Source organism: Mesocricetus auratus, unplaced genomic scaffold (genome assembly GCF_017639785.1).
Source record: "Mesocricetus auratus isolate SY011 unplaced genomic scaffold, BCM_Maur_2.0 Super-Scaffold_100029, whole genome shotgun sequence".
NCBI lineage: Eukaryota > Metazoa > Chordata > Mammalia > Rodentia > Cricetidae > Mesocricetus > Mesocricetus auratus.
Window position 1 is genome coordinate 16,104,125 of NW_024429210.1, and position 16,684 is coordinate 16,120,808.

Sequence of the window (16,684 nt, forward strand, 5' to 3'; positions counted from 1 at the left end):
CAGGATACAAGAGTAACTAAAAAAAAATCAGTAGTCCTACTATATATATATATATATATATATATCACCCTTTACAATAACCACTAACAACATAAAATATCTTGGGGTTACTCTTACCAAACAGGTGAAAGACCTGTATGACAAGAACTTTGAGTCATTAAAGAAAGAATTTAAAGAAGATACCAGAAAATGGAAAAATCTCTCATGCTCTTGGATAGGTAGGATCAACAAAGAAAAATGATAATCTTACCAAAAGCAATCTACAGATTCAATGCAATCCCTATCAAAATCCCAGCACAATTCTTTGCAGTTCTTGAAAGGCCAATTTTCAATTTTATATGAAAAAACAACAACACCCAGGATAGCCAAAAAAAATGTACAATAAAAGAACTTCAGGAGGCATCACCATCTCTGACTTCAAGCTCTAAAGTAATAAAAACATCTTGGTATTGACACAAAAATAGAGAGGTAGACCAATGGAATCAAACTGAAGACCCAATATAAACACACACACCTATGAACACCTGATCTTTGACAAAGAAGTTAAAACTATACAATGGAAAAAAGAAAGCATCTTCAACAAATGGTGTGGGCATAACTGGATGCTGGCACGTAGAAAACTCTGGATAGATCTATATCTATCACCATGCACAAAACTTAAGTCCAAATGGATCAAAGTTCTCAACATAAACCCAAGCACACTGAACCTCTTAGAAGAGAAATTGGGAAGTACCATTGAACGAATTGGTACAGGAGACCACTTCCTGAACACCAGTAGCACAGACACTGAGATCAACAATTAATACATGGGACCTCCTGAAGCTTCTGTAAGGCAAAAGACACAGTCAACAAGACAAAACAGCAGCCCACAGAATGGGAAGAGATATTCACAAACCCCACATCTGACAGAGGGCTGATTTCCAAAATTTAAAAAGAACTAAAGAAGTTAGTCACCAAAACACCAAATAATTCAATTAAAAAGTGGGATACAGAACAAAACAGAGAATTCTCAATAGAGGAATCTAAGATGGTTGAAAGACACATAAAAAAAAGTGCTCAACATCCTTAGCCATCAGGGAAAGTCAAATCAAAACACCTCTGAGATACCATCTTGCTTCTGTCACAATGGCTAAAATAAAAAACTCCAATGATAGTTTATGCTTGAGAGGATGTGGACAAAGGGGAACACTCCTCCACGTCTGATGTGAATGCCAACTCATACAGCAACTTTGGAAATCAGTATGGTGATTCCTCAGGAAAATGGAAATCAGTCTACCACAAGATCCAGCAATTCCACCCTTAGACATATACCCAAAAGATGCACATTCATACAGCAAGGACATCTGTTCAACTATGTTCATAGCAGCATTATTTGTAGTAGCCAGAAACTGTAAGTAACCTAGATGCCCCTCAACTGAAGAATGGATGGAGAAAATGTAGTACATTACACAATGGAGCACTACTCAGTGGAAAAAAGCACTGGAATCTTGAAATTTGCAGGCAAATGGATGGCACTAGAAGAAACTATCCTTAGTGAGGTAACCCAGTCACAAAAAGACAAACATGGCATGTACTCACTCATTTATGTATTTTAGACATGGAGCATGGGATTGCCAACCTACAGTCCTACCACCAGAGAGTCTGGGTAACAGTGAGGACACTAAGAGAGACTTGCATGGCACCCCAATGAAGGGGAAGGAGACAGCATCTCCTGAGCAAATTGGGGCATGTGTGAAGCAGAGAGGGAGTTGGGGGAAGAGAGGGGTAGAAGAGGGAAAGGAGGACATGGGGGAGTAGGATGTTTGAATTGGGGGAAGAATAGAGGAGACCCTGATGGGAGATATCATGATAGAGAGAGTCATTATAGGTTTGAGGAGAGATCTGGCACTAGGGAGATTCCCGAGATCTACAAGGATGATACCAACTGGCAACCTATGCAATAGTGGAAAGGCTACCTTAAATGCCCCTCCCTGATAATGAGATTGACTACCTTATATACCATCCTAGAGCCTTCATCCAGTGACTGATGGCAGCAGAAACAGATACCCACAGCTAAACACTGAACTGAACTCCTGGAAACCAGTTGTAGAGACGGAGGAGTGATAAGCAAAGGGGTCAAGACTGGGCTGCTGAAACTCACAGAAACAGCTGACCTGAACAAGGGGGAGCTCATCGACCCTGATGGCTGAGATGTTAGCATAGGACTGATTCAGACCCCCTGAATGTAGGTTTTAGTGAGGAGGCCTCGGCAATCTGTGGGTCCTCGGGTAGTAGTATTTATTCTTGGCATCCTAATGGACTTTGGAAGCCCATTCCATGTAGAGGAATGCTCTCTCAACCTGGATACATGTGGGTGGGCCTAGGCCTTGTCTGGATGATATGACAGGCTTTGGGGATCCCTCATGGAGGGCCTCATCCTCCCTGGTAAGCAGAGGGGGGATGAGGAGGTGAGTTGTGGGGGGTTGGTGGAGGGTGAAGAAGTAGGGGAGAAAGAGGAATCTGGGATTGACATGCAGCAGGCTTGTTTCTAATCTAAATAAAAATAAATAAAAAAAAAGGCAGGTCTTAGTGGAAAACATATGAAGTACTAGATGAGATTACACAGCTAAATCTTGTATGGGTCCAGTGTTGAACAGCCTTATCTATACCCCTATCATATAGTACATAATCTAAGAATTCTTAATCACCTAGTTGCATGACTGAACAGATGCTAATTCAGCATACATTAGAATCATTTGTGTGTAACACAAATAAAAAACCATAGATATTGGGGTTCAAGCTGAAGATCAGAAAAGTAAAGCAGCTGGCCACTAGATCTTACCTCAGCCTGAAAGGACTGTCTTGTTCCCAGTGTGGTTGGAGAATAAATCTTTGACACTGAATCCTGAATGTCCTGTAGCTATGTTTTATACCTCTCTAGAGCTGGGATTAAAGGTTTGTGATCCCAAGTGCTGAGATCTCCTTTGTGTGAACTTTTTGTCTTTTAGACTGATTCACTGAAATGTAACCCTGGGTGATCTTGAACTCACAGAGGCCCATTTGTCTTTGTCTCCTGAGTTCAGGAATTAAAGAAGTGTGCCACTACTTCCAAGTTTCTATGGCTAACTTGTGTGGCTGGTGGAATTAAAGGTGTGTATCACCATTGCCTGGCTCTAATCCCCCAAAATATTGTGACTAATTCTGTCAAACAAATTCTGGCAAATCCTATATTGAATGTGGTACAATTTATTTACACATGCTGCTGGTTGAAGGGTCTATTGGGGTTAGAGCGAACACAAGAACAGGAGGGAAGACCAGTCAGGTTCAGGGTAAAGGCACTGTAGAAGCTCTGTCAGAGGAGCAAATTTGGCCCTGGAGTTGTAGCAGTTTTCAAGACAATCAACGGGAGGGTTCCGTTGTTCTTGCTTTCTCAGAGTCCGGGCCAGAGTAATCCTGATGACTGGGACCTGTGGCGTTGGAGTGAACTTCTTCCCCTCTTTCTTTGGGCTACTGAGTCCAGAGCCACAGGAGCCAGCGCTGCTGGGCGAGCCCAACTCTTCCCGCCAAGGCCGGTGCCCGCCCCGCCCTCTGCGCACACTGCGCATGTGCGGCGGCCATTCCCGCGCGCCATGGCCGAGACAGACGCTAACCTGTTGCGCCACTTCCCGCTGCTGCTTCCTCAGAACCGGGAGAAAACTGTGTATGAGGGATTCATTTCGGCTCAGGTACCCTGCGGGGTCACTCTCTCGCGCCTGAGCCCGTCACTCGCGGCGCAGCCTAATCCGGGCCTCAGGGGCCGGCTCGGGCCAGCCCGGAGACCCAGCGCTCGGGCACAGCGCTTGCGCAGTCGCCGTGGGCGGTGCCAGCCGGCGCCGGCGGGAGGGCGGGGCGGCTCGCAGGTGGCTGGCTGGCCTGAGCTTGACAGTGAGGGCCGGCCAGTTTCCTTTGCTGAGCCCCTTCTTGACTTCTGTTACTGCACTCACGATTTTGGAATTAATTTACAGAGCACTCTGGGTCCAATATTAAGTAGAACTTAAAAAGACCCCCCCCCAAATCATCATTTGAAGTCAAATCCTGGGAAATTTAGAGAAGCCAGATACCTTTGCTGTGATGGCATCAGATAACCTAGAAACTCTGGCTATTTAAAACAAACAAACAAGCAAATCTCATTTCCCGCTTCTCCATGGTATAACAAATACGATAGCTTCAGATTTTGAGTATGGACTTTGCGGCTAAGTATTAAACTCAACTGTGTGTAACTTTCCCGGTAGTGGCAGGAGTCATTAGTTAGCATGTGTGTTGAGGTCTCCTAAAAGCAGAGTCTCTAGAATACTGAGCACATTATCAAGTTTGTTTCAGGGTGAAACTTTTCCTCTTTCCTAAGCATTACTGAAGTTAAGAAAATGTTGCGTGATTAGCGTCCACACAGGAAGCTTGGGCTTTTTACCGTGTTTTCAAAACCATGTGATTCAAAACCATGTGAACAACAACAACAACAAAAAAGACGTTATATTTTGTTACAGTAGAAGGAAAAGGTATTAGCCACCTTTTCTTGCTTAATTGTTGAAATATCTGGCTAAACTGTCACTCTCACAGAGACGTTCATATAAGTTCAAGGTTTGTTATGTATGAGGTGTTGGAGGCAAGGGCTGGGCAGGATAGAGCAAGTGTTGTACATCACTTTTGTAACTGCAGTAGCACTTTAGGAAACAGCTACAGCCATCAGAATCCACTGGAAATAGGTAATTTCTAATTTTTATATTCCTTTAAGTCTTGAATACTGCCTAAAAACTATCCAGCACAGCTGGCTTTATCAACAGTGTCATTGTGGCTGGTCCTGTACACACATTTTCCTTACCTTTTGAGATTAAATCATAGACATAGTTCTTTATCTTTATCTCCAAATAATTTAGCATTCATTTCATAAAAACAAGGGTCCACTCAATCTAACTTCAGTACAGTTTCTAAAACTGCTATCTGGTGTAAATTTCATAGGTGAATTTAATTATCTCTTTATTTTGGAGAAGTTTTAAGTCTGTTTTTACTAACTTGAATTTTTATTTTTAAGCCTTCAGTTTATTAGGTTTGATAGTTTTTCAGCATTAAATTCTGGTAACACATTTCGGTTGGGTTGCCTCACAAAGAGTGCTGTGTTCCCCTCAAGGCACAGAAAGTCACCTACTCCCACTGTTGATAGCCTTAGCATCCATTACCAGACCAGAGTGACTTCTGCCAGATATTCTTTTGTAATTAATAAGTACTTTTTGGTGAGGTTCTTTGGGCCATTACACATTCACATACATACATACCATAGCGTTTCAATCCTTGACTCTTGGCTGCAGTCAGCCAATAATAGTGACTGTTGCCAAATGATTATTTCCCACCATCCTCATGCCATTTCCATCACTCTCTTGCCTTCTCTGTCACTCCCATGTGTTTCCTAACACACTCATGCCTTTTCCGCCATTCCCATGCCTTTTCCATCTATGAATTGGCACTTTGCTATAAGGAATAGTTCTCTCATCTTACTTCTTTTTGACTGGCTGTGTGTTTGTGACTGTTACATCCTTTATTTTGTTTGCGCTGTCCCAAATTAGCCAGTGACAGCACATTTTCTAAGTTTCTAAGGTGTTGCCTTTGGTATTACATTTTCCTCATCTTATTGTTTTAAGTCTCTTGTAGATGCTTATAGTGTTTCATCACTGTCTTCTGGAGCTTGTATAATTTCTACTTGTTCTGACTTCAGGTATAGTTAAATGGAAGTATTTCTAAATTTTCTACTTTCTTTGTTACAACTTTTAGTTTTGGTGCACCACAAGTAGCATTGTGTATAAAATTCTCACTTGTGGAAGTTATGGATACATTTTGGGGGCCTTAAGAATCAGTTTTTATGTGAATGAATTATTTGTGAATAGATAAAAGGTGTGTTCTCTATTCCTAGGCTCTTTCCTCTTGAATGAGCTTTGGTAGTTTGTGTTAGTTAAGGAATTAATTTCATCTGGGTTTCTGAATTTATGGGCTTATATTATTTATGATATTCCCCCTCTTAGTCTGTTCTCTCTTTCTATCTGTTTTTTCTTTCTCTCTGTCTGTTTTCCCTCCCCTCTCCCTCCCCCCTCCCCTCTCTGTGTGTGTGTGTGTGTGTGTGTGTGTGTGTGTGTGTGTGTATGTGTGTAGGAGGTCAGAGGTTTACTTTGGATGTTTTCTTCGATAGCTCTTCACATTACTTATTATAGTAGGGTCTCTTGTTGAACCTGAACTTGCTAATTCCAGCTAGTCTAATTAGGCATCTTGTCCCTGAGGTCTTCTGTGTTTGCTTGGCAAGAACTGAGATTGTAGGCAGCTTTTTTTCTGGTTTGTCAGGATCCCAGCTTCAGTCCTTAGGCTCCTGGCACCTGTGACTCTTTCTGTTGATGCCCTTAGGGTTTGTGCTGCAGCCCTCATACTGATTACCTCTTGCTGCTTCATGTTTCTAACCCTTAACTAACATACTAATTATCAGTTTCTTCAGATCATGGATTCCAAAGCACCTTGTGGGTGAGTCCTGATCAGGGTCTCTCATGAACTTCCAATGAAGATGCTTGCCAACACTTTGACTATCTGAAAGTTAAATAGTGGCAGAGACGTTGCTTTCAAGATTACTTACACAGCTATTGGCCAGAGGCCTCAGTTACTGATCTTATAATGTGTGTGAATGCCACCATAAGATGGCGGCTAGTTCCCCTGGAGTCTATAATTTATGCTGCTTTTATGTTTGGTCTCTTGACTTTTCACTCCACTGTGGGCCTTCTTTTTCTTCTTTGAATGTATAATATGCTTTGTTAGTATGCCCACCATGGATGTTTTTTGTTGTAGTCAGTGGTTGTTACTTGAGGAGAGTCCAACTGTTTGGGCTTCCTTTAATTTTTGTTAAACATGAACAGAGATTAATTTGGCTGTACCAGTCAAGCAATACTTTTCTGGGTACTGTATTTAATGGCTCTTATCTTACAAGGATTTCTACTTTGGCTGGTTGGATTATTCCAGGATTGAGTGAGCTGGAAGATTCCTTTGTAGATTAGGCTGGCGAGTTAGTTCTGTGGTAGAACCTGTGCTACTGTGTGTGTGTGTGTGTGTGAATCCACGGTTCAGCCCTCAGCTTCCTCCTTCCAAAGCAAGATTGGTTTTCATAGTCTGTGTTTATGTCTCCTAGCTTTCAGTACTTCCCTTAAAACCTCATTTAAATTTTTTCCCTTTAAAATCACATTGTTTCTTTTGTGTGTATGCATGTGCATTTGTGAATGTACATGTATGTGTATGTGTGCATGTGTACATTTACATGCATGCATGTAGTGCATATGTATGGATGTGCATGTGTGTGTCCATGTTTGTGTGTGTGTGAATGCATGTGTGTATATGTCCCTGTATACAGATACATGCATGCTGCAGTGTGTAATCTGGAGGTCAAAGGATAAGAGGGAAGTGGTTCGCTGCTTCATCATGAGTCACAGGAATGGAGCTCACTCAGGTTTGATGGCATATTTTCCTTTACCCACTGAGTCATTTGTTTGGCCTCTTCTTGTTATTTTTAAATTCTGGTATTTTTTCAGACTGGATTATTATGACTCATTTTTCTCATGAAAACTTGTCCATTTTAGTGTGGTGACTTGCAGAGTTAGGCTATGATTGTGAATATTCTTCCCAGTGTCTCCTATTGCGCGTGTGTGGACCTTTCACTGGTGCATTCAACTTTATCCTTATTTTTTTTCACATTGGGCATTTTTCTTCCTTTTACTCTACTGTTAAGAAATTTTGTTTTATTCTGGTATTCCTCAGCATGTTTAAACTTGTTCTTTCATCTCAATGTAATTTTGATTTGTTTAATTTCTTTTCTGAATGTAGTCAATGAGTTCATTGCTTCTTTCAGTTTCTGGTTTTTGTTTTTAGACATCTTAGACTTGAGATGTCCATTTTCTGACCCTCTAGTCCTTGTTCATATTGGTGTGTTCCTGGATTCTACCCTTACCTGAGATACTTTGCTTCTCATGTCTGTCTATGTGCCGCAACACTTTGGGATGGAGGTTCACAGATCCTTGAGTTTGTGAGTGTTTTGCTGTTTGCAATAGTTTGTGAAATTTCTGATTCAAGAACACCCTCTTCTGTTGGTGATGGAAAGTGCAGTTTATTTTAATGAATTAATTTTTGGGGGAGGGGGAGTGGTTATATGTAGTGGACTCTTATTTCTGTCATAAGAGTTTTCCACTGTTATTTTTTCTTTCTAATGTGCAGTTTTTTCCTGCTCTGAAAAATGTTTCGGACATCTCACCTCTTTCTTTTTTTCCTTTTTTAAAAAGCAGTGTCTCAACATGTGGCCCAGGCAAGCCTCAAATTCATGATGCTCCCTGTCACCTTTCTGAGTGCTAAGACAATGTATGGCTATCCATTGTCACCTCTCCTTGAGTATTTGGTCCATATTAGGTCTCTTATTTATTGTCATTGCTCTGTTCTCCCAGAATCTTCTTTATTTTTTCAATTAATGGAAATCCCCTCAATGTTTCTTCTATGATTTTTTTGGATGATACTCCTAACTTTCGTTGTTGTTGGAACAGCAGAAGGAGGTCTACTTGAAAGTGATTTTCCTCCCTTCTACAAGTAATTATAAACTTATTGTGTTCTATGACTTCTGGTTGTAACCATAAGGTTTTTTTTTGTCATTTTATTTGTTTATTCTATTAATCACTCTGTTGGGATGTGTCAGAACATTCAGGTTTAGGTAACTCTGTATGTTGTCTAGAAGCTTGAAAATTCTGCTTCTTGAGAAATATTAATACTATTTAGTTGCTTTAACTACAGAAAGTCTATTTTTGTATATTTTCTTGAAAAAGTCAAGTATTGACCCACTTATGATACTTGACCTTTTACAGTGTCTGGATTTCTCAAATCTGGGAGTTTGAATTTTATGTACATTGCTTTCATATACATTGTGTGTTTCATACAGTTCTTAGACCTGTGTGTGTGCCTATGAAGTTAGGCTAAAGTTACTACATAATACCTTTTAGTGCTTTAATGAAATAGTGAATTATTGTTACCCGACCTTTTGAAAAGGTCAGTAGTACATTTTGTTTCATTTTTTTAAAGGACATTTAAATGTAATGAAAGTCAGAACTGTAATATTACCATGAAAGTAAAGGTTATGGGGTACATTTAATTGTGTTCCTCTGTTTTTGAATCTGCTTTGAAGGGAGTCTGCTAAAATTCCACATGGTAATTGTTTTTCGAGAATTTTATTACTCTTTTCATTTGACATTGTTGGAGTAAAAGATTACCTTTCTGTTTGTCTTGTCCTGCTTACTTGTTCAGATTTCACGTGTATCTTCCTATTTAAGTACACAGTTTAAACTGCTTACCTCTTCACTTTTAAAAGAAAGTAAAATCAAATGTATTTTTCAGAGAACACGCTTTCCTTTCTTTTGAGAAAAAAATTTGTATAACTAGTGAATTTTTAGATTTAAAAAATTATTATAGAACTTATTTTAGTTATTGAATGTTCACTATATAAATTGTTCCTCTGTGTGTGTGTGTGTGTGTGTGTGTGTGTGTGTGTGTGTGTGTGTGTGTGTGTGTGCGTGCGTGCCCTGGTATACATATCTTCTTTGGTGTGTTTATGTGTGTGGTATACACATGAATGCATGCTCATGAACATGTGTAGATTGCAGATGATGTTCACTGTCCTGCTCTGTCATTCTCTGAAGTTTTGAGACATTGTTTCTTACTGAACTTGATTCTAGGCTGGAGGCCAGCAAGCCCCAGAGATCCTCCTGCTTCCATGTACACAGAACTGGGGTTACAGGCTTTTTATGTGGGTGATGGGATTTGAACTTAGATCTTAATACTTATGCAACAAGCTGCTTACCTGCTGAGACATCTGTCCAGCCCCTAAAATTATCTGTTATGTCTAAACACTGAGGTTATATAACACTATATTTTTATTTTGCTAAAACTTAGAAATTGCAAACTTGAAATATGAATATACTATACATTCCTATTTCATATTGTCATTTTTCTTCATCATCCATATCAACTTGAAGTAATATTCTTTTGGGGTATTGAATTTATACTTTAAGGAATAACTTTTTGTGTGTTAACAATTTCATGGTATTTCTTTTCCTCATTTCTTTTTCTTTAAAAATCCAGGCCCTATCTTAATGTTGTTTGATTTCCCATATGTTGCTTATACTTTTCAGTATAAAAATTTTAGCTGAACTTTGCACCATTTATAAATGACTTTAACTTTTCAGCAGTAAGTGAAATAAGTAAATTTACACTTTTATTTTTCACAGGGAAGTGACTACCACCTCAAAATAGTGCTGCCTAAAGATCTGCAGCTGAAGAACGCAAGGTAATGTTGTGGTTGCTTTTATAGCTGTGTTAGTGGAGCAGGTGGTCTGATATCAGATGGTTTTGCCTGAAGTGCTTATCAGCATAGTGCCAGTGTCACCAAAGACTCCTGGTTCTTCCAAACCAGGTTGTCATTTGTGAATCACTGCCGTTACTTTCCAAAGCTAACACATCAATTCTCTATTTGTTTTTATTGAAAGCTGTAAACAACAATTGTGTATACTTCCTTAACAAGTTCTGAGTAGGAGTGTCTTTATTTTTTTGTTTTTTCAAGACATTGTTTCTCTGTGTAGCTCTGGCTGTCCTGGAACTCACTCTGTACTTGAACTCACAAAGATCCACCTACCTCTGCCTCCTGAGTGCTGAGATTAAAGGCATGAGCCACCACTACCGGCCACTGAGTAGGAATTTAAGGGGGGCACAAAAAAAAGGACTAAAAGACTTCCTCAGCTTTCCAGTGATAAGTTTTTGCACATGCATAGTCATCTTCGTCCAGGTATATAGTGTGAACAAAATTGACTGTGGCAGAAACCGCTATTCAGAAGGTAGGGTACAAACCCAGGTTCTACTTTTCAGTGTCTGTATGTAAAGAAAAACAAACCAGAGCTGTTTAAGAGTAGAAACATAAGGATTTTATGTAGAGGTTGTGTTGGTTTTTGTAGTGAGTGACTGAGGAAAAAGGAAACTGGAAATTATTAATTGCTGTGTAGAAAAGATAGGTAGATAACGGAAGTAAGAGTCATGGAATTCTGAAGATGCTATGTACTTAAGCAGCCGAATTCATTGAGAAGAAACTACAAGGGTAAGCTATGGAATACCACGGTAAAGTTATAATTACTAAGAGACCACGTTGGTGGTAAGAGATGGGAAGCATATTGGTAATAATGCTGCTAATGGAGGGACAGTTGCAAAGACTACTTTGCTATTAAGGTGATTGCATGGGCATGGAGTTTAACACAGAGTGGAGGGAATAGTTGTGGCTAGAAAGAATTTAGTTTAGAAAACCCAGACTTTATTTATTTATCTTTTTTTGTTTATATACATACATACATATATATATGCATATATATTATTACTTAAATTAGAAAGAAGCTTGCTTCACATGTCAATCCCAGACTTTATTTATTTATTTTTATTTACTTATTTTTAGTTTTTCAAGACAGAATTTCTCTGTTTAGTCTTGGCTATCCTGGAACTCCCTCTGTAGATCAGGGTGACCTCCATTGTTGTTTTAATTTTGGCATAGTGGCTACACCTTAATTTAATGCTATTTCAGCTAGCAATTGCTACTCTGCAGTTATCAGCTGTAGCCTGCTGGGAATTCTGTTTTCTCAGTCACCACCCCTGTCTTTTGCACTAAAGGTAGCTTTAACTAAATTTGTATTGTTGTAAGTAAGACTCAAGATTCAAAGACTGGGGGAATACCTGTGAACTCAGAGAGGCTGTGTAGCAACTAGGTAACCTTCTGTCCATGCTGAAGTCTCCAGAATACCTGTACTTCTTTCTGCTAGTTCCTGCGTCTCTATATCTCTTTTAGATGCCTTCTGATGCTCTATGATTGCTTCCTGTCAACTAGTTGCTAACTCAGGATTCTGACCCAAGGTTAATTTTTTTGATTAACATAAATGCAAACTCAGGGTTCATAGTGTGATCAAATATCTCCTAATGTTTTCCCCTTTTGTATAAATAAAAAGGTGTAAAACTATATACAATAATAACAATTATCAAGTAAAGGATTATATTCACAATGTCCAGCCCATTTTTCTTTGGCAAATTCAGAGAAACTATTCTATTATCTATCCTATCTTGGTGAGTTCAATGTTTTGTACCTAATTTACTTTCTACTCTAAATTTTATTAGCAACCAAAAACTATCATTTTAGACCTTAAAACATTTTTCAGATAAGCAATTTAAGCTTTTATGTCTCCCAACCCATACACCCTATACTTCTTTTGTGAGTGTTTTTTTTTTCTTTCTGAATTTGCTAACAAGGAAAACTATAATTATTTTATCTTCAACCACACCAGAGACTCAAGAAAGATAAAATATTACCCGAGTAAACAGGAAGAGTAGAAGAAATAACTTCCAAAGCTATAGAAATGACAGAAGTAGCTTGCTGCTTGGACAGTCATCCAAGGTTCCTGTGAGAAACCCAAGAAAGATAAAATATTACCCAAGTAAACAAGGAGAATAGAAGAAATAACTTCCAAAGCTATAGAAATGACAGAAGTAGTTTGCTGCCTGGACAGCCATCCAAGGTTCCTCTGCAACATTGGGGCATCCTTCTTTTGCTTGCAGCTTAAAATATCTTGCAGACTTTTCTGTAGAGCAGAAAGTTAGAAGGACTGTGCTACCTTGTCTTGTCAAAGTTCGGGAGTTACTTTTTTGTGTGTGTCCTGCTTGTACAATTTAGATGACACACTGTCAGCAAGGACTGTTTTTTGCTCATTGGCTAACTTTACCACATTAAAAACAAACTCCATATGGATGATCTTTGATGCCTGTCACCTTTGTTTGAAGTAAATTGGTGATTTGAGGAACAGATGTTTCACTGTTATGAAAAGTCTTAGATTATTAAACATCTTAATGACATATTCTCTAGGTCTCTGAAGTGTCGAAGACCACCTATCTATCTAAAATATATCTCTGTCTAATCTTGAAAACATACCTAACATAACTTTGATTATTATAGATGACTAACCACTAAACTGTATTTTTTAATTATACATTTTTAAATGAGTTGCTTAGGTACAATAGCTTGAAGAAGAGTAGAAACTTATATAGAGTATAACAAAAGTAATCTTAAATTTGTATCAATATACAAAAATTCCTTAAACAAGAGTAGGAACATATATAAAGTGTACTCTAACAAAAATAACAAATTTGTATCAATATAAAAAAATCCATACCAATGTAAAATATTTGAGACTAATAGTTGCTTTTTAGTTTAAAGTAGGTACTTTTATTATATCTTTTCTATATCTCCCTTTTTTTCTTTCAGAAAGAGATCTTTGAATTCAACATCTCTGCTTAGTTTCTTCCCTTACCATGACTAGTAACAGTTTCCCAAATGATGACATACATTCATAACCCACAAAATGATCAAACACTACCCACTTCACCTCTTGGGCACGTGGGAGTCACAGTCTTAAAATTAGTTCTTATTGTCTGGGGGTGACTTCATCTTTAGGGAACCCTATGAAAGTGACATAATGGTCAAGTTCTGGGAAAACTAGCTGTAACATTGGTTGTTCAGTCTGTCTGTAAATGGGAAAGTGCAGGACTTATCTGAAGTCCTGGCTGGGATAGTCTGTGAGGCTCTACTATCTCAGCTAACTACCTTGAAATTGTTCTGAGCAGTTGATAGTTCAAAGCTGATCTTTGGGTAGTGTTTGTCAGCTTATTGGTGTTACCACAATCCAGGTAGAATCATCATTGTGGGACCCCATCATCCTTTTGGACGACTTCACAGGTCACTGGTAGGCATGGTCATGGTTCACTGCAGAAAACTTAAACATTTTAAAAGTCATATGTAGCCGATCTCGGAAAGGTGAAAGCACAACCACAATCTATTAAGCATATCTGGGGTATACAAACTTAATTCCTAGTTACCTGCTTCAGACTCAAGCCCAAATCACATACAGGATGCTAGGTGAAGTCTGTTTCTAGAATTAGTTAGTACTCTATATGACCATTAATATCACAATAGAAAATTCATATATTTTTGTATATATTAATCTTCTAAATTTTGTGATAATATTTATAACTTAAGACAAATTGTTAAAGAGTAAAAGTAAAACCAAAAGATTATGAGATTAGTGGCAATAGAATAATCCCTTAATTTGGATTTTTATTCTGTCTGATACCAGGTGTCTTCTGACACGAGACAGAGATTTTAGATTTTCTTTTAGCAGGAATGCTCGGGTTTAGAGAAGGAATAAGCCATGCTCCAACTCCAAAGGCAATTTTGATTTTTAAATGAATTCGAACCACAAAAAGACAGTTTGTCTTTTGTGTTTGTAGAGAACAGTAGAAACAAACATGGGAAATTTGTGAAATTTTATCCTGTTAGAAGTGTGTTATATTGTTGGGCCAGTTTTATTTTTGTTGACGGGGGGGGGGCGTTTTCTCTGGTTGATTCAGCCTTCTTAAGATGTCTCATTTACCAAGTGGTCTTTATTTTCCTGGAAATACAAAACAAAACTCTTTCCAACCCTAACATTGGGAAGTTCCTTTGTGTCAGGTATTGTCTGTGTTAAAGCATAATGTTTTTTGGCAACAGAAAAATTGTTATCTTGTAATTGTAAAACATTAATTCTTTTTTTCTTTTTTAGCAAGATCAAACACAAGTCATCTATTAGACTTGTAAGTTAGTTTGGATTCAATGACACAGATGTTTGATGAACTGTTGCCTTTCCTAATCAAGGGGTCTCTCATGTCTGAATCTGATCTTTATCAATCTTTATGGTATCTATAGCTTTTCTTCTCTGAGGAAATAGAAGCAAGACCTCTTCCCCAATGTAATATAAATCCTGGTTTCCATTCTGAAGTCAACACATCTTTAAAATTTGTAGGCTAATTTAATCCAGCAGTTTTTCTGTTATCCAATGTCTCTCTACAGCTGTTCCTTTTTTATTAACATTTTAAAAATTTAAAGTCAATAAAATAATGTATAATCTATGTCTGTATTGGTTTCCCTTTCTATTTAGTAAGCCTAGCTATTAAAGTGCAATTAGATCTTTCTATAACTGCTTGTCCTATAGGATTGTGTGGCATAACTGTAATATGCTTCATGTTTTAACATGCAAAAAACTTTTATTTTACTAGAAAGATGTGCTGGAGCATTGTCAATCTTAATTTGTACAGTTATCCCCACAATGTCCACAACTTTTAATAAATGTGAATTACATGTGTATTATCTGTCCTGGAAACTAAGCTACTTAAAAGTCACCATCTACTGAGGTTATCTAGGACAGAATATGCATCAAATAATGCACATAGAATTTGATGATGTCAGTAAAAAATCCTACCTGGTTTATCCAGAAAATAGGAGGTAGGAAAAGCATCAATAATACTTAAAACATATGGTAAACTGTGAGCCATTTCCGGTATTTGCTGTCTCTCTTATAATAGTATTCAATTTTCTGAAAATGTAAGTATAAAATAATGATATGGTAGGTGACTAGCTCTTTGTTATTATGTGCCTTTTTTTTCCTTAGGATTCTCTAACATGCACCTGGATATAATTTCAAATTTATCTTAGAATAAAGCCATTACTAAAAGATTCAGTTTTTTTTTTGTTATATGCTTCTGAACAGGAAATGACTTTGAACTAATGACAAAATGCTCTGTAGTGCTATTTTCCATGACATATAACACACATGTATGTACACAAACATGAGGATCCACAGGATTTTCTCACAAATTCATTTTTTCTTCTAATACAAGATTAGTTTTTATTGGTAACCATCATTTGTTGTGACATTGTGACAATTAGCTTAAAGCATAAATGTGTCATAAAGCATGGGAAATTAAATGTGTACTAAGTAGTTTTGCTGTTGATAGTGCTGAAAATCAGGCAAAGCCAGTTGGGTGTCCCTGCTTATATTAACTGTATCATCTGTTTCTCTTATTTCCAAAGAATATATCTCATAGACGACAGCTTATTGAAATGGTATTTAGTATTTATGCAGCTATTCTAACTGTAGGGACTGACTGATTCACATGATGGCACAATGTGTGTTGATGATACAGAAATTGGAGACGTGGGGTGTATTCTAGGGGTGACCAGTAAGATTAGGCATAAGCAAATTATTCAGATGATCTTTTACATCTAAATAATAACATATGAAAGGTAGTACATTTTGAAAATGGAATAAAATTTTGCGTGTAAAGTGCTGAGAAAAAAATGTGAATTACAGAATCAGCCTTTTCAGAACTTAAAGGCCCATTAAAATCTTGAATATGTATCTTCTTTTGCAAAATTTCATTTCTTTGATTACCCTTTGGGTTACTTCCTGCAGTAAAGTAGAATTTGCTTATACAAATGTGAAGTAGAATATTCTTTTCTAATTGCTTTGGTTCATTGCTAGGTGATAGAAAAAATCTTCTAATCTCTGCTGTTAAAATGGTTTTTCTAATGAAATTATGAGGCTTCTAAGACATTTCCTACCAATGATTCATCAGTTTCATCATTACCTTGTACCTGGTATCCCTTTGTTATTTACAAAGGATGGTTTCTATTTCTCATTACTTATTATAGTCGAATAAATAATAAAGTTAATTCTGCATTATCTGTAATAAGTTCAACAGTTTCAATATGTAAAAG

At 37.7% G+C, this 16,684-nt stretch overlaps 1 protein-coding gene across 4 annotated transcripts in view; it reads left to right on the plus strand.

The window, feature by feature from the left end:
• The first annotated feature begins 3,580 nt into the window (after nucleotides 1-3,580).
• The window catches only part of Fancl (FA complementation group L), a 66,969-nt gene continuing 53,865 nt past the window's right edge, over nucleotides 3,581-16,684 (plus strand). For 3 of the 4 annotated variants that reach the window (XR_005871751.1, XM_005070358.4, XM_021227288.2), the window contains exons 1-2: nucleotides 3,581-3,704; nucleotides 10,299-10,357. Coding sequence is in view for 2 of the 4 variants with exons in the window: in XM_005070358.4 (XP_005070415.1) it covers nucleotides 3,609-3,704; nucleotides 10,299-10,357 (155 nt within the window). In the remaining 2 variants the exon portion in view is untranslated. The remainder of the gene's footprint in view (nucleotides 3,705-10,298; nucleotides 10,358-16,684) is intronic. The other variant, XM_021227287.2, reaches the window with a different exon arrangement.